A 19437-nucleotide genomic window follows, 5' to 3' on the forward strand; every position below is an offset into this window, starting at 1 on the left:
TTCACAGCAATGCAACAGTGTAAAAGAACAATAATATACATAGAATAATTTGCAGTAATTCAGTTTACTACTGATGTGAGGGATCTATCTTGCATGAAGCACTGTACAAAACACAGAGTTATTGCTCAGGTCTGCAGAATTACTGTTAAAAAAGTTTCAGGTGGTTTTGTTCTAAGTTTCCCACAACAATTAGAATCTAACCCAATTTACTGTCCAGATTAGCATGCTATACCAGATCAGAAAGCAACACAAAAAATACCATGTTTTATCTATTAAATCTCAGTCAACTAAAGTGTTTAAGCATACATTTACAAGTTTCACATTACCCCTTTAAAATCTGCTACCAAAGATTCTACACTCTTAAAAGGATACAACCAGCTAAACTTTAATGTATACTTATGTTTGATTTTCTTTTCCTCATCTTTTTGCTTTGAATATAAGACTTATTTTAGTCACTGCAAAGCAGTACAGCTTGGAAAGAAAGATCAGATAAAATGTCATTTAAATTATTACATGAATCAGACATGCTTTATGTTGTACTCGATTATTATGTCATGCCAGTTAAAAGACTGCTTATCCTTTCTTTTAAACATCATGGAGGGACTTTTAACAATCAAGAGCTCTATAATTGCAGGGGCAGACCTCATAAAGACTCAAAATCCAGTTTCCAAGATATTTTAATTAAATCCCAAGTCCAAAAAGTCTCCACAACAAAGCAGACAGGAAAAATATCAGTCAAAAATATGAAACTCTATGACACTAATACCAGAGACAAACCTATACTGCTTTAATGGTTGAAGAAAAAGCTTTTTTTTCAGCCTTTTAGAAAGATGGAATGAAGCAAATGAAGTAAATCTCCCTAAAAGTTCATGTTGTTTAGAACCTCTGCCTCCACTTCCAGGATCATTGCTGATAAATGTTAGTACTTTCTCTTAATTACCCATAGACATACAAAATTGTGAAGTGTTCACACAGAAGGAGCAAAAACCAATAATCAAGAACACATGTTGCAATCCATGCAGCCGTAGGGGATTAGGTTGGAACACATCAAAATTACTCCCTTTGAAGTAACAAGAGATGTTTTTTTCCAGCACATTTTAAAATGAAATGCAAAGGTACTCAAGTCTCCCTCAACCTTGATTTATGTCTCAGGTAATACAAATACCGAAATTATTTAAATACAGAACAAAGTTCTTCCCATTGTGGATCTGTCAGCCTTCTCACATGCTCTCATTTAGGAGGAAAGCACTAATCTTAGTTACCATTTTAAAGCTATTATACTCATTAAATAATTGTTTGGAGTAATAAAACAAGAGTAAGAATTTTAACCGAACATCCTAATTCTCAAGCCTTTTACAGTCAGCATTTTCCCATTCTGATAATCTAAATACTGAAAGTATTCTAACTTTTGCACAGTGTTCACAGTACTTTCTTCAGTATTTTGCTTACAACAAGCCACTGCATTCATGTTTCTAGCTCCACTGTCTGTAAGATGAAAACAGAGATTCCTACTGTACCATTAATTGCTAATCTGACAATGAAAAGGGGTTTCACTGTCCTGGGTGATGCAATTGAGAATTTCTCCACTTCCCTAACAGGTACAGTAATAAGATGTTAGTCTTTTAAGGAAAAGATGAAACTGTTGAATAAAGGCTTCATTCTCTGCCTGTAATTAGTAACTTGAGGGCCTTCTGTAGATTCTGCACAGCAGTGCTCACATCTTCATATTGCAATGCACTGCCAGCATATTTGCAATACTTTTGAGCTCTGGCAAAGTCCTCTGGAGTCAAGCGGACTTCTCCTGCAAAAACATAAGTATTACAAAGTTACTATAAAGGAAATCTGACTTAGGCTTCCTTTCTTATGATTTTTATGTTAGACTTATACTTGTGGTAATATTATGAAAACCAGGCTAATATTTGTGGTAGTGTTACAAAGCCCAAGCTATGATATTTCTTCTGTTCTCTTTTTTTTTTTTTTTTTCCATTCAATGCTTAACTTCTTTGCTTCTGGCTTTTGAAAAATACGAGCACCTTTCTAAACACTGGTATTTGTGCGACCCAGCGCCTTTCAAAAGTAAGCCGATACCTTTGAGAAAGATGTGCTCTTCATCATAGGAGAACTTTTAAACATTAACTGTCCTCATATTACAAACTGTAAGAAACAAAGACAGTGCTTTTTGTGTTTACAGTATAATTACTCTGCTCTCTTCTTCAGGAATAATACATTTGAGTCAGAATACAGTTAAAAACTGTTCCTTCGTCACTGGAATAACTTTTCAAAATGTAGAATTCCTCATGAGCATGTTTTCACACATTTTATATTTCTGTTTTCCCAAATAATTTTTGTGTTTCCAATTACATGTAAGATGACTGGAAACAAGATTGATGTCGTTAAATGTGCCCATTTTTGTAATACTGGAGAACACTAGAAAAACATATCCTCATAATATAGTATAAACCATCTGTTACTTATTAATCAGAATATTTTCTTAACATAAGTTAAAATATTGAGAATTCTGCAGTGCTCAAACACATGCATTCAGTCTTCAAGAAAGCATAGTAGGGACTTAAGCCCTAACTGGTAGAAGATTTTATATATGAATAGCATCAGTGATGTGTGCATAAAATAAAGCACAGTTATGTTACTGTACCTCCTTCCACCCACAAATTAACTAGGAGTTTTAAGGCTAATCCCATGCCACTCCAATAACAAATGGACAAATTATAACCTTTACTCAGGTTCTTTCAGAACAATTTAACTGGTAAATGACGGATTTTTATAGTCACAAATGAATAATTATATGAAACACTAAAGATTATGTCTATATTTAATAATTTTCAACACAGTATTTTATAAGCAGTGAACAGATTTCACAGATTAGGAGAAAATGCATTTTTAAATCCACCATAGATTTTATATAAAAATTGATTAAATTACGATTTAAGCAACTTTAAGCAACGACATGAATACAGTTAAATCCATTTTTATGGCACAACTTCAGTTAGTTGGATCCTTTCTTTCAAAAGAGAACTGCTGTTAGCAATACTGTGAGAACATTTACTAAAGAATCTCAGTTCTTATCAAAAAATGTCTATTGTATTTGCTTTTCCTTCCCCCAATCTTATTATTTAAGAACAGCTTTTGAACAAATAAAACAAAAAACCTGGGAATATTAAAAACTAAACCGGTCTGCTGGTTTTCAAAAAAACCCTACTCCAATAAAAAGCAGAAAGGTAAGTGCTCTTAAGCTTAATTTATCAATTTTTAAAAACTTACTCTAAAGAGTCTACTTATCTTCCCTTCAATAAATAATTATAACCATTGAGGGACATGAAAACTTGGTGGGCTCATTGTCGTTGCACTGTATATTAGTTTACTGCTGAATAAGTGGAGCCACATTAAATCTCTTAAAATACGTACACACGTGAGTAAATAGAAATGAGGGAGTGCATAAAGACAGGCACACACTTCGGTTATTTTGTAGCCTACATAAAGTCACAGAGTAGAAGCAGCTGGGGTCAATCTCTAACCACATTACTGAACATCTTTAAGAAATTATAAAAGACCAAGTTCCCCTCAAAGTGGCTTTATGCTGTGGTGCCAAGAGAAACTACAAAATCATTCTTTAAAAACTGGCCAAGGCATCAGTCCAGTATTCAACTAATTTATTGGAAGCAAGCCTAAATTCACCCGTCTAATCTTATTTTTACAGTATGAGCTCTATTAATGTTTTGCTGGCATAAAGCCTTATTTATTATGAAATCTACTTCAGATGCTATTATGACATAACTTGAGGGAAAAAAGTTAACAATTTTAAATTTATAAACCCAAGTTTACACAGTAAGGGTGTTGATCTTTTGATGTGCTCAGTAGCCTGAGCTCCTATTGAAATCAGCACCTCACAATGGACAAACAAAATAGAAATAAACCAGTTCTGTGTTCTTAACTTTTCAACATAATGTGAAACTTAATTGTAATGACTGCCTTACATGAAAGGTATAACCACAGAAATGAGTTACCAACTTCAATCTACATATTCTAAGGATTAAGCAATTTGCAGGAAAGGACCTGGGCGTACTGGCGGACACCAATTTGTCCTTGAGCCAACAATCTGCCCTTGCGGTGAAGAGAGACAATGGCATCCTGTGCTGGATTACAAAGAGTGTTGCCAGCAGGTCAAGGGAGGTGATCCTGTCCCTTGCAGGCCTAGTGAGGCTGCATCTGGAGTGCTGTGTCCAGTTCTGGGCTCCTCAGTGCAAGAAAGAGACTGACTGACATGCTGGAGATAAGTCCAGCAAAGGGACACAAAGATGATAAGGGAATGGAGCACCTCTCGTATGAGAAGCGGCCGAGAGAGTTGGGACCATTCAGCCTAGAGAAGAGAGAACTCAGAGGGATCTTATTAATGTATATAAATACCTGAAGGGGGAGTGTATAGACGGCAGAGCCAGGCTCTTTTCAGTGGTGCCTAGTGACAAGACCAGAGGTGTTGGGCATAAACTGAAACACAGGAGGGTTGTGTCTGAACATCAGGAAACAGTTTTTCTTGTGAGGGTAACCAAGCTCTGGGACAGGTTGCCCAGAGAGGCTGCAAAGTGTCTGTCCTTGGAGACATTCAAAAGCTGTCTTTTGTATTAACAGTGACATTTTTTCTCAGACTTCCTCCTTCAGTGCAGAAAATCAAACTACAGAGAGAGCACATGGGCAGGGGGAGACACAAAGGACATGGTCCTGAGTGACTGGTTTTACAGGATCTTTCCTTGAGCAGAGGGGTTGAACCAGACCACCTCCTGAAGTCCCTTCCAACCTAAAGTATCCTGTGATATATACAAAACCAAATGAGAAAAGTATACTGTATTAATCATGAAACAAACCTGCTTCTGTATTAATCTGGAATTACTAGCACAGTAGTTACATTACTGAAACATGAAAGGCATATGGAATCCATAAGAAGCATGACTCTTTTAGTTTAAGAAAAACACAAAGTGAAAATGATTTGACCAAAGCTGCTGAAAATCCTGTTGGGAAAAAAAAGCAGTTTTAGAATGAAAGTAGCGTGTGTTTTGCATGATATATCTGCCTCTCCCTAGTGTCCTTTTCTACCGATCAGATGTTTTTCTTTTTTATGATGTCCAAATATAAGGCAGTTGATTTAAGAATATTTCAATCACACAAACTGGTGCATAAAAACAGTGATGACAAAGGTAACAAACAGTTTTTGAAACAAGATTCTCTTTTTCCCCATTAAAGCACTTGAAATATTCGAAAGGGATGTGCACGAAAGCACATTCAATGTCAAATTATTATTTCTACATTATAATACACACAACTAGAATGGACAAATGCTTTCTCTATACTATGCCACTTTTGGAAGGGAGCATATGGTAAGATCCTATAAGATCTTGTAGATCTTATAAGATCTTATAGATAGATCTTATAGATCTTATAAAGCTCTATATAAAAGATATTATAAAAACTGTGTAGCACAACTATGAATGCATGTAGTGTTAGCAGAATCTAGGGGTAATAAATTTTTTAAGAAAACTACACCAGAGAAGTGCACACAGACAAACACACAGAGTTGCTGTGTAGCTCTACATGCTGTTGTCAGACTCATTAACCAGTAATTAAATGCAAAAGTTTTGACACTTCAAAAGTCAGTGTTAAACTCTGAAACCTGTTCCCACAGGACAGGACAACTATTCAAAGACTCATGCTGACTAAAAATCAAAGAATACTTCCTTTAACTTAATTCTTTTGGTAAAATATTCTACTCCTCTCCGCCAAAAGTTTTTCTCCCATCATAGCATTAATCAAACTGCTTCTCTCATGTTATGGGAAGGAAAGAAAATATATAATTTATTCTAAAAATATACATTTGATCTTACTACCAGTAAGAGTCTTGCAGGACTATGTGGAATATCCTGTTTGGCTATGTCTATACTAGTACATTCAACAGTGCCAAAGAACGCGTCTCAGCACTCAAACTTGACTGTCTACAGTGTCAACCTGCTGGAACAGGCTCCAGTATGGTTTTGGCCCATGTGAACTAGCACTTTCCCAAACAATTCCTGGACATGACTTGTGGTCAGAGCAAGCTACAGACCGTTCAATATGAGCTTTCTTCTAAAGCTACCTTGTTTAGAAGGTTTAAAAGTTTCATAGTATGGATGTGAGTGGTTCTGTGCCAGCTGTTCTCCATGCCAAATATTTATAGGCGTGTATAATTTGTTAGTGTAGACACAGACACCGTGTCTAAATCATGGAGCAAGCGTACTTTGCACTGTGCTAGCTCTATAGAGGGCAACACTGGCTCCTTCTTCCTGTGCAAAGGAAACTTCAGTTCCATAGGAATAGTACATACGCAGCAAGGATCTAGCCCAAATATATATACTGCAACTCAGGAACTCCGAGGGGCTCCTGGATCCCAGAGTTTAGTACATCCCTTGAGAGATACAGGCATTTCTCAATCTACTTATGGGTCAGAGAACAAGGCTACTGTGTAACAGAGTACTGTTGGCATGAAGGGGACTCCTCAGTAGCACGAGAAGAATGGTATCTGCCGTTACTCTTACATATATAGCTGAGGGGAGGATGGTCTGGGCATTGACCAGGCACACACAACAGGACAGTGACAGGCACAGACAAATGCTTTCTGTTGCTCTCAAGCTTTTTTAATTCTACACATACAAATAAAACTGTCACTGCATCTCTGCTGACTGACACATGCTCTATGCCCTCTTGAACTCCTACATAACTGACAATGTACTTTCTAAGCTTTTAGAACTGAGGATCTGTATGACCTGTACCACCTCTTCCAATGCAAAACTCCCTCATAAGAATGTAACACTGAACTGTTCCAAGACCCAAACTTGTAGTGATACTACAGATGTGCACAGGAGGAATGCAGGCATGCAAATACTAAGGTTTGGTCAAGTTAGATTCATCATGGTGCTTAGCAAGGGTTTTAGTCTCTTAATTACACCATATTACTTACTACGCATTCTCATAAACACACTCAATTCCTTTTGATTTACATACTTATTAAAACAGGTTATCACAGGTAAGTGGTTAGAGGGAGCAATGAACTGATACCATTCAGATATTGAATAATATAAATATCTATTCCATGGACGGAAAAATTCCTAGAAAAGAGTTAATAATTTGTCCAAATGTACATGAGCGTTCAAATAAGAATATAGAATGATTCCAGCTTTATTGTCAGTGACTACTCTTTCACTGGTTTCCCTAAGGTTAGCATTTATGTGTACCCTTCAAAGCACGGTATATGCAAGCAGACATAAAAATACGCGTGATATTATAGGTTATTAGTGATTTTAACATCAAAGGCAGGTGGCATCTTAGAAGATAAAAGCCTTGATTAAATGGTACATCAAAATGACATGATTAGCAATACCTTATAAATGATTTCATTTAACAAGGGTACTGCTTGTAGTCGACAAGCATACATAAAAATTATGCTGCACCAAAACCACCAACGCAATGTTGTGATTATTTAATGAAGTGAACATATAACTTACACACTGACCCTGTAGAATAAATTTTAAGTAAAGAGAATGTGTATTAACGACCAAAAATATAACTTAGCAAGGCCATTGGGAATACAGGCTTTGCTAGGTATATCAGAACCTCACCTGAGAAGTAAAATCATAAATAATAAAAAGCCTTACACAATGGTAGCTCATGGGTTCGAAATAGATAGACAGCACTAAACACACATTGCAACAAAGCTTTCAGAAACTATTAAACTCTTAGCAAAAAAATGCCGAGGTGATGTCCATTCTTTTTAAAATGTTGGAATTAGTAGCATTCAGATAACAGTGACAATATTTTTCAAACTTCTTCCTGCAGTGCAGGGGAGACAAAAAGGACACAGTATGTCCATGTATGAACAATACAAATGCCACCAGTTTACCTCCAGACTGAGCACTGTAAAGGGAAGGATCAACTAGAGGAATATTCGGAGGAGCAGGCTGAATGGTGTTACTTGACACTCCTGCAAATCAATGCAAAAAAGATGGACTTGGGTTATTTTTACTCATAGGTTTTAAAAGCAAACAAACAAAACAGAACAGGTGAAGCTAATGATTTTTAAATTCAGCAGCTGATAGCTTACTAATTCTGAAAATGTGTAAAAAATAATTTTAAAGCCCTCACTTCATACTATAAAAGTTTTATAAAATTATACAGAAGAATATACAGGCTGTCATCCATTTTATCAGTACAGGATTTCACAGAAATTTAATTACAAGCATAAAAAAATTAGGAAAACGCTGCTCCAAGAAACACTGGTTACCCTAGAGCATTGAGGAAAACCTGCTAAAGAAGAGTGTGAGTTAACTTCTATATTTGACATTTAAATTCTACATTTCAATATCAGAGACAGTCTCTATTACTTATTTTTAAAGCCCTATGCCTGTCATATCACACTTGCAAACTATCTCCTTCCTAATTACTTCAAAAACAATTGATGAAAATAAAAAAGCTAGCTAGATTTAAAAGAGAAATAGTGATGAAACAGCCCTTCATGCCGTGAAACTTTCTTGTATGTGTTCCCATTTTAGACACACTCATTTGCCTAGATCCAAAACTATGTTTTTGCAATATGTCCAGATCATAGCAGACTAACATGAAGTTATTTCTACAACATCTGCTATGTAAGAAGATGGTATAATCACTTTTCTAAATTAGCTGTTACTGCATGGAATGATTGATGGGGTTAAAACTTGCAGTGAAATTCATGTATTCCAACAAGGTACATACTCCATAATTTTCAGATATGGTAAAAACAACACACTCTCCCTCCCAGACCCAAAAAAACCCCACCTATCTGAAGGATTTCCCTTTGATAAAACTGAAAAAAGAGCATCCTGAACTCTTCATAGGGTGAAGCATTTTTAAAATGAGAAAGTAAAAGGAGGGATAATATAACAATGTATCTAAACAATAAATGATCATTAGAACTGAAATCGAGCTTTCAAACTTTTAATCTTATTAATCACTAATCAATCATTATGTTTTATGGTTATTATAAAAAGGTCCCATGAGGTAAAAAAGTTGTCTTCACCAATTCTTTAAGACAATTTTTTTTTTTTTAATACATCAACTAGGAAGGAACTTTGGACTTTTACAAACTTGTTTTTGGTCCAAAAATTGCACATAATAAGAAAAAGGATGTAGGAGGCAATATGTTTAGCAGTAGGGATAAAATTCCCATTAATAATATTGTCTGAGGTCAATCACACCGAAGTACTTGCACAGGAAAAGGAGCACAAACCAAAAAGAAGGAAAGTAAGAATGCTACATCAGGCACCACTGCTACAGTGTCGTAGCAATTTCAACATTATGTTGGATATGTTCCCACATAAAGAACAACAGCCAATCTGCACAGGAAAGCTAAATATGAAATGAAGTTACACAATTTGATCTATCAAATGAAAGATTCAAACAGCCTTTATAGTATTGATGGCAACATCATTTTACTAATTCTAGAGAAGACAAAAGATTCTGTCAGCAGGGACAGTCACTGTTTTAGTCCATAAATCTCTTCCGGCAAAGGGCTCCAAAATATGAATTACACATTTTAAAAAACATAAAAAAGTATTCCCAATAGCATTTTTACAATGTTATCTTATGAAGATGCTTTTGCCACACAATACCTGCATATGTAGGTATTTTATATGTAATGGAAAGTGGGTTAGAGTTTGTCTCTCAATAAAGGCAAAGATTTTTTAGGTGTGATTTGGACATACCTGTGTTATGAGGTACTTCAGCTGGAGTGTTGGCTGGTGCATGGGCACCTGGTGGTATATGTATGCCAGTGTAATTACTAGATGGTGTGTTGTTAGCTTCATATGTAGATGATGATGCCGGTTGAGTTGTTCCACTATGGACAGAAGATGACCCCGCTTCTTCCCTTTCAACATCTGCTAAGATGACACAAAATAGGAATTACTGCAGCTGTTCTGTACAAACACTTGAAAACACTGGCTTTCTTTAAAACCTCCTTTTGAATTTTTATTAGTAAAAAAATTGCCACCACACTGTCTCATAAAACATCAACCCAAGCCACCCACAGTTGATTTGACAAAATAAAAAAGCAATATACTATACAATAAAGACCTAGAAACTCACACACTTACAAAGATCTCTCCTGTTCAAATTGAAGGATCATTTAATTACTGGTCTGAATCTAAGTGATCTGTCTCATAAGAACAATCCCTTATAGGTTCATGTACTGCATCCGCAGTAGCTGAACAAGATGTACAAATATGCAGCAATCTATATTTTAATATATACATGAATCAGAATATGGAAAACTGTATTTGCCTTACAAACTCTTCATAAAAAACTAGACAAGCCTTTTACCCCATATCAAACCACAAATACATAGCAAAAAAGAGGAACTTTGGGAAAGTAATACCAAAAAAGAAAACTAAATGCAGCTTAGCTAAGTCATAACTGCATCTAGAACAGTTATAGTACATAATGTTCTATAAAAACAATATATCCCATAGCACATACAAAGAACATATATATTATTTTTCAATCTCATCACGTTCTTAAGGTTTTGGTCTACTTTATGCAATGTTCCTTTAAAGGCTAGTGATCAATTTATTATACTAATGATCCAGTTAATTTAGAACATGGTTGATTTCTGCTCCTTCATTTGAATTCAGTTAATTTAAAACAGCTAATTTTCTTTTACTGCATATGCATTCTCCTGTATCAATTGTCATGGAACAAGTACAGTTTTGGGAATTGCTTTTTTAACAGCCAGTTCTTGAAAGGGAACAAAAAATATATATAGGAGCACAAAACTTAAATGTGTGTAGAGCTACCAAAAGATGTTCTTTATGAAATCCATACTGGTCTTCAACTACACAAGGTTATGTGTTACGCAAACACTTATACTGCTTAATAATTAAACCATCTACTGTTGGAAACATTACTATTAAAAATATAAGAATTTTCCCCCTGTAAGACCCTCTTCCTCAGAGAAAAAACTTCAGGTGCTACCTTCACTAAACACCTTTTTGAGTCACAACACTATTTACCAAAAAAAAAGGCTTTATAGCCTTTTATAGCAGAGTAAAATCAACAGTAGTGTCGTCAGAACATTTTTACTGGACTTTAATAAATACACTGTAGTTTTATTAAACTGTTTCTGACATATGCAAACAAACATCTGGTAGACTTCTGGAAGACAAAAGGTATCTTAAGGAGCTAGATTTTTCCTTTCCTGTATTTTTTGCTAGTAACTCATACTGCAATATTGTGTGGTTAATATGCATGGAAATAAAATTAATGCCTGAAAGCTGACAAAAAAACAAGAGGTGAGGTTCAAAAGTAACCACTGAATATCTTTTAAATAATATTGGAATGATAGAAGTAAGTTTGAATGCTGTATTTTTCAGTGGTTTTGTTGTTAACTAAAAAAAAAAAAAAAGTTTCAGAAAAAAAAATTAACAGAAACACAGAGGCTTACAATACATAAGACGAATGAAATAGATATGTACAATACTCATCACGCTGTCTGAAGGTAAGGCTGCCCAATATTACTTCTAACACTGCTACAAATTATTTATAGCTTGGTCAAATTATACCCATAAAGTTGGCTCCTCCAAGCTGGGTGTCTGCATGAAACTAGTATTTCGGGAAACCTGTTGTAAAAATTACTACGCCACTTTTGAGAATGAGGTAGTAAGAGAAAATGTGGTTCCACTGTACTTCATATCTCAACTACAAAAAATAGCGTGAAATTTGTGTCCAGACTTAAACTGTTAATGCATTTATTCCTTTATTCTGCCCCCTGCAGCTTCCCATTGCCCTTATCTGCTTTGCCAGTCCCATTCTGATTTCTCTTTCTGTGAAATAGGACTTCAAATCCCTGCAACCTTTGCCCCATACTTGTGTCTCTCTTGCAGTAATCCCATCTTATCCCCAAGACATTCTCAGTTTCAGCTTCAAAGTTCCTCACTGCATAGTTCAGGGTCTCATCACTCCCATAACAGTGCAATGCTGTAGGCAGCACTGGCCACGGAAGACATGAACTCAAAAAAGTCTGAGAACGTTAAAAACAACCAAAAGAAGTGTTACCAGTGCTGACCACCCTTAATTACAGTGCCTGCAAAAGCTCAATTTACAAAATAGCAATCTATTTTTTAATCAGGTATACGTACCAAAAGATTAAGCTCAACTGTTTGATTTGCTCATTATGCAACTGGCCAGTGTTAAACTGTATTAAACATAAAAGAGGTTTGTTTAAATTAACTCTTCTTAGGTGTTGAAAGTGCCCGAATATCATCAAAGCATTGTAACTATTCTTTCTGCAAAGCAAATATTTAAAATACTCTTTATCAAAGATTAAAGAATTAGAAACATTTTAAGATACCCACTTGCAGTATTTGTGAATAGTTTTAACAGTAGTGCCAAATAAAAGGATTTCACGCTGCTGAAAAAGAACATTTAAATCAACAAACTGTTTTTACATTCTGCAGTTAGAAGACCCATAACATTACTGAAAGAAAATCTTTCCCAGGGAATGGGAATGAACACTAAAAAAAATTAGAGAATTATTTTCTCATAAAGCAGTAATAACCTAGAACTCAAAGTTCCTTGCAATTTGCCTGAAGATGCTGAAATACTAGACTGAAACAGTGACACAATTGTTTTTCATGTCATTTCAGCTCCAGCTGAGTTTCTTGTCTTGGAACCTCATCAGCCTTTGTGCTTGAATCCAGCATAATGAATCCATGAGCTCTTCATATTTTCTGCAAAGCTACAGTATACCCAGAACATCTGTGTTTTTAAAATTATTATTTATTTATGGAAGGCAAGACTTTGTGAAATAAGACTGATATCCCTGGCCCCATAACAAACTATCCAAAGATACCTTTGTATAAACAGAGGATTCTCAAGGCTTAATGGCATATCCTTGTCTAGTGTAAGGAAGTACCAATTACGACTTAACTTCAGCAGCTTAGTGCACTAAATTTAAGATTAAAAAAATTTTTATTTTTAAGGAGTCCAGACTTCTTCAATTCTCCAGACTCTTATTTTTAATGAATTCAGAGAATTAAAATCTATCAATTTTAATTTAAAAATGCTTTCTTCTTCCCATTCTGCTGCATTGTTTCTCTTTTGCTTGAGATATTGCTATAAGATTCCTAATGTAAGGTTCTATTGGAACACTGATTTTTTTTTAAAAAAAATATACATCTAATTTTTTTCCGCAACATTGAGAAATGAACTCAAAAGTGATGTTTCTTCTACTAGTTGGAACTAACAATGTTTTCTGAAATTCTGTAATATAAATGTAGACTACATATTACATATTGTAGTATAAGCAATTACATTTAATTTGTTTACTATAGCTATACTATAACCATTTAGAACTTTTAAATATTTCCATTTTTTTCCAATTAGTATAAAATCTTGTTGGATGACCTAGGGCAAATGCTAAGTAACCTTTATATGTACTCTAGGACTTGTATTCCAACTGCATTAATAAATTAAGCATGTTATTTTAAGGTTTCCATGGTGGCATCCTGACAAAAGTATCCGTAAATCCAACAGCAGAACCACATAAAGCATGCCTATGTTGCTGTAAAAACATCTCCAAGAGTTACAGTACAGTTTTCAAGAATCACAAAAAAAACCCCAACACTTTGGAAAAAAATGGTAATTCGTCAAGCTTCAGAGACTTAGCTTCACTCTGTTTAAACAGACTTTTTCCACTTGCTAGGGGAGGATGAAAATGAGCAAGCAGAAAGGAATGGGGAAGGTCCAGTCATACATTCAAACAATGCTGCTTTTCTTCTTATGATGCACAAAGCAAGAATTGAAAATGTTTTTTACTGATTCTTCTCATAAAAATTATTTTACATAAAGTTTTTGTCTTGTTTGTGTAAAATATTATGAACACCTACACTATGGAGTTAACTGTCAAAATAAATGTCAAAAAAGGTATTTTTCATTTCCTTTCTCAGAAAATACAAGAAATTATCTTTCTACATGAAATACAATTCAACAACAATAAAAAGATATTGCCAAATTATAGATCTTGCAGGCTCCCTAGCAGTAAGGATGTTAAAATTTTGGCTCACTCAGCACTTGCATCCCTTTTAAGTTGCATGTAGATATAACTTGGTAATGAGAGTAAGAGTCTTCACCAATTCACCTGTACTGAACTGCAATGAATACTAAGGATTTGAGTAAAGCCCTGAATTCTACTTTCATTTCTACAACAGTTTCTTTTGCAGCCTTGAGCAAGTCAGTTATCTTTGCATTCCACATTACTAAAATGAAGAAAGAACCTATTTGTTGCTGCTGAGGAATAATTAACTTCTACACAAGTTGCGCAGACTTTTAGCAAAAGCTTTGTAATATTTACTTAGAAATTCTATTTTACAGTTGTTTAAAATTCACATTTGTTTCAGATAATCAGGTGAGCTTTACCACACTATGATCCAGACCTCTAAAGAGAACCTATTTAAAGCTAAAAATATTTAACTGAGCTATTCATTACATTCAATATAACAAAAGACTGTTCTCTTACATGTTGCATTTTTCATTTAATCATCAAACTGGTGTAATTTGACAAAGATGTGATGATGTTTACAGTGGGAGTTGCAATTTGCACTTGTAGAGGTGGCTACATAAGTTTTATGAACTTATGTATTAATATAGATGAATGATATATTTATACTTTGCGGATCTGTATGTTAGAAATAGGGTAAAATCTATAAGGATTAGAAATAAAAATATGGCAACTCTGATTTGATTGTTTAGTTACTTTTCGTAAATATACACATAATGAAAAAAGAGGACAGAACTGTCTTTCTCAGAAGAGATTTGGATGTGATCTACGTGATCCTGTAAAAGAGAGTTTGCTTAGTATGTGTTCTGTTACTTTATAGAGAGGCTGGTCCATGTCTGCTCAAAGTGGTGTGTCTGTCTTTAAAAAGTTCTAAAAGAGAAAGTTTTGAATGTCTCTAACATTTCATACTGAAGAGCCAGGCCTTTTAAATTTGCAGCAATTTAGACAGGTCTGAGTGTATTAAACAGAAGACAGTAAAAGTTACAATTTAGGAGGTTTAAAACAGCCTGCTGTGATAAACATTCATTTTGCTTACATGGATGTGCTTGGAAATGCCCACTTTATCTAACAGTTACAGAGGTTTTAAGGAATCCTGTACAGGAAACTCAGGTAGCTCAGGTAGCCAGAGGACCACTGAAAACATGAGAAAAAGGAGGATGAATGACAAAGAGGCAGGAAATCCAACTGAAAAAGAACAGAACATAAACCTGTTTTGAAACCCACATTATTGTACAGGGAGAAAGGGGCTGTCTTGCAACCAGGTGTTTGCTTTGAAGTTGAATTCACCTATGATCAGTTTATTTTCAAATCCTATATAACTTCTGAGAGAGGATAAACTTGCAAAGGGATCATAACTTTCTAGAATAGATTTAAAAGAAGCAGCGTGGGTATTAATAAAGAAATACACGGTTCTGGTTCAAAGCTGACAATGCCTTCTTAGAGAGTAGCTGTATTCAAAATAAAAATCTCCACTACAAAGAAAAAAATATTTTATTAAATAAGTCAATCAAACAGTAAGGTCCAATAAAAATAACAGTAGGAGAAGCTGAAAAGAAAAAGCAGAAGGTGGCCCATTGTGAATGGAGCATTAAATAGGGAAGCTGTGCTTCCTGTGGGGTGCTCCCTCAAGAACTGTGCATACCATCCATTTCGGCCTTGGCATAGCCCTCTGCTCTTTTGAAAATAAGAGAAACACATACCGAAACTCTCTCCTTCCATTCCAATGGGGCCAGGCTGAGGAGTCTCTCCATTCTTTAAGCAATTATGAATGTATGCTGCCTTCCACCTGGCGTACTTCCTGTGCTGTGCATTCTGGGGAAGGGAAAAGGCCAGACATTTTCACCACTCACTTCTACAAATTTATGCATTCAAACCAGAAACATAAACATGTTTTCCACCTTGAGAGAAGATCAGAAAACTCAACGGCTTTCTCTTTCATTTGACACCCCTTTAAGGATAAACAACATGTGTGAAATTAATAGGTAAATTGAAAAAAAAAAAAAATAACAGCTCTAACAGGATCTCAGCATGAAAGGAAAATGTGGAGATCTTCAATTAATGCAGTATGTCAGGAAAAGGAAATAAATTATACCAAGACCATCTAGTATGAAATGTAGAGCACTGTGTAGTAATTATCAGTGTGAAATGATGATGAAAGTTTCCTATCTCCATAAATTTAAAATGATTATTTACTTTAGATTTAAATACCCGAAACTTAAAATGCTACTCATGCTGATCAGTAATAAAAAATCTTTTCTAATTACATTATTTTAAAATTTAAAAATTTATTTAAAAGCATGAATACAGAAAGGTTGATGTAGATGCACATGTGATTTGTTTCGGATATTACAGGATAAAATATTTTGATTTAATATCTTCATGACATAGCTATAATTCAGATGAAGGACCTCTTTTGCAAGTTTAAAAAAACTGTTAACAATAACTTTAATAGTACAGTTAATAGAAAAAAAAAGTCTTTAAAAATAATTATTATACTGACAGTCAATATATTTTTTTGCAACTCTCTTTTGCAACGGTGTCAGTATGAAGCAATAGCAGTGAGAAGCAAAGCGTCTGCTTGCCTTTCTGATTCCATTTCCATGGTAACAGTTTGAAATTAAAAAAAATCAACATGATTTCTTGTTATTTTCAGTTTCTGGGAAAAAGATTGAGGAAAGGCATTTCACCTGGGTTTCCATAAATTCTTTTCAGAAAACATGAGTGATTGAAATAAATGTCAGAATCTTAACTATTTTAAGATTTTTCCATTTAATTTTTTAAAATGTACTTTACTGTTCCTAGGTACAACCTTCAATGTGTCAAAATATGAAATGAAGATTAGCCACTTTGTATTTCCCGGGCCTGTTTCAACAATGTTTATTTAATCTAGGAAGAGTTCTCAATTGTTGCAACAAATCTTAAACCGATTATTCAAATTAACTACTTTGTCATAAGTTATATGAGAAACGACCAGTTCTGACAGTTCTGAGGTAATGTATATCAAGGCTGAATATAAACAGAGAGGAGAAATTTAGAAGAATAAATGGAATAAATTGGCCCAATAAACAATGCAGGTTGTGGTAGCATGCTTCACATCAACTTCACCACCTGCAAGTTACTGGTGAACTCAAATTTCCACACTAACAATCACAGGTAAAGTGTTTTGGAAACTGAGGTAGACAGATTGATGTCACTTTAAAAGTCCTGGTTAAAATTAAATTCAAAGTTTTTGACAATTAATAAACTGACATTCATTACAGTGCTTCACAAAGCCTATTGCACTGTCATCTAAAACAGGGAAGAGAGGCACAATACAAAAGTAATCTCCAGCAAGCTCCCTTGCTCATATTTAATATATTGTATCCCCCAGGACTCTTATGAAGGCCAAGAGAAAGATACAGTCTTCATTTTTGCAAATAAGATTTTCTTCAGAAAAAAATTGTATCCTTAAGACAGGTTTATTAAAATACATTCACTACACCTCAGAAGTAAAAAGTGCAATTGGAAAACCTGGCTTTCTGTTAAATACTTTCTTTTAATAACCATTTCTGGTCAGTCAGTGTTACAGATTAAATTCCTTTATTATAAACAAACACACTAGGAGCCACAAAATGCAGAATTATCATCCAGAGTATAGTACTTTTAGAATATATTATTATGCAATATTTAACAGTCTGTACATCTCCCCTCTCTTCCAATATGGCAATTATTTATTGATAAAATGTGAAGATGCTGTTGCATCAGGTGTCCATGGGCAGGTGCTGGCAACATGGGGTGAGGAGTGAGGAGAGGCCAGGGTTGGCCCACCTTGGATATAACTAGCTCCAGTAGACCCACTGTGGGACACAGCTGAGACCTTCAGCCAGGCTGGTGGTGCCCCAGAGAGACCGTATTTAAGAATGGGTCAAGCACCCCCCACGCCCAATATGCTGGATGGAGGGAGGAGAAGGGAACAAAGTGTCATGTCTGTCATGCATCCCAACTGCAAAGGTTATCATTCCAGAACTGAGAGGCAAAATTCTGTTGTGTTCGGTTTGTTTGTAATGTGCACTGCTGTCCCTTTTTGGAAGGCTACCCTACTGAATGAACGTTACTACTGAGCTTAATGAAAAGAACACTACTATCACACAGCTTCCTACTGACCTGATGAAAGCTGTGTCTTGTAAAACACATCTTCCAGAAAATCCCTTTGCCTACTTCTAATGTTGAGATATAGAACATCCACTCTTAATTTGTGACACAATCCATTCATACTACCCAATAATCAATCACTGCCATTTAAAAACATACATATTACATACAATACCCATTTTCTGATGCTAGGTGTCAAGTATCTGCTTTCTATGCCTTCTCTTGTTGATTTAAAAGCCTTTTAATAATTGAGAATCCATACATACGAAGGCAATTACATGCTGAAAAAACAGGTAGATGATCTGAATATAGATGTCATACTATATAACCAGGTGTCAGGCTGAGCTTACTTCGGGGTAACAAAAGCTTCTGCAAAAGTCTAAGACAGTCACATCATATTTGTCCCATCACTCCTTCATGTGAAACTGGATAAGGAAACTGTTGAAATGTAATGATGCTATACAGAAGTGCGAGCCTTTTCCTGTATCTCTGGTACACTCTCTTTTACTGTCTTCACTGATTAAATAAAATGAGAGAATTCTGCTTCTTTCCAATTTCAAAGCATTTCTGTCCTTTCAGTGTCAACAACAAAACCCCCTGATACACAGGAGTAAACACACCACTACCAGCACTTCACACCAACACTAATAAAAATTTCTTCCATCTTCAAAGGAGGATTGCTTCGAGACCTCTAAGGAGTCACCAACTCAGTGCACTCAATTCCTACAGCCTAAGACTGGTTTTCAATCCAATTCAATATGCATTTACTCTCTGGCTCTAGAAAATGTTATTATTTGATACAGTAAAGGATGTTGGGGTGCAGAGCAGCCAGTTTTAAGAGAACATATGAAAGAGCAAACTTACTTGTGCCTCTTGATAAATGAGAATTTTAGATTGCTTAAGTCTCAGGCTGTGGGTAATACAGAAACTTAAAAGAACTCTTGGCCAAGCATTTCTCTTGGTAAGACCTATCTTCAATATCTACACTTACATCCCATAGTATAAAAGAAGTGCACCACTATTACAGCTATTCTTTTACCCTCCTTCCAAAATTTACAAATTAAAATAGCCACAACAACTGCATTTTAAACTGAGCAAGTACAACTTGCACATTAGGCACACTTATCGGATTGGGGATTTACATATGGGATGTCAAGTCTGTGAATTCCAAGCAGGGCATG

General features: G+C 35.1%; 1 protein-coding gene across 3 annotated transcripts in view; it reads right to left on the reverse strand.

The window, feature by feature from the left end:
• Positions 1 to 659: 659 nt before the first annotated feature.
• VTA1 (vesicle trafficking 1) overlaps positions 660 to 19437 on the reverse strand; it is a 34092-nt gene continuing 15314 nt past the window's right edge. For 2 of the 3 annotated variants that reach the window (XM_027901100.1, XM_027901102.1), the window contains exons 5-8: positions 15826 to 15937; positions 9777 to 9953; positions 7940 to 8020; positions 660 to 1801 (exon numbers count right to left, since the gene is read on the reverse strand). In XM_027901100.1, the coding sequence (XP_027756901.1) occupies positions 1656 to 1801; positions 7940 to 8020; positions 9777 to 9953; positions 15826 to 15937 (516 nt within the window). In that variant the 3' untranslated portion in view covers positions 660 to 1655. The remainder of the gene's footprint in view (positions 1802 to 7939; positions 8021 to 9776; positions 9954 to 15825; positions 15938 to 19437) is intronic. The other variant, XM_027901101.1, reaches the window with a different exon arrangement.

The sequence above is a fragment of the Empidonax traillii genome, unplaced genomic scaffold (assembly GCF_003031625.1).
Source record: "Empidonax traillii isolate 1590-97213 ecotype Southwest subspecies unplaced genomic scaffold, ASM303162v1 scaffold762:size303542, whole genome shotgun sequence".
Taxonomy (NCBI): Eukaryota; Metazoa; Chordata; class Aves; order Passeriformes; family Tyrannidae; genus Empidonax; species Empidonax traillii.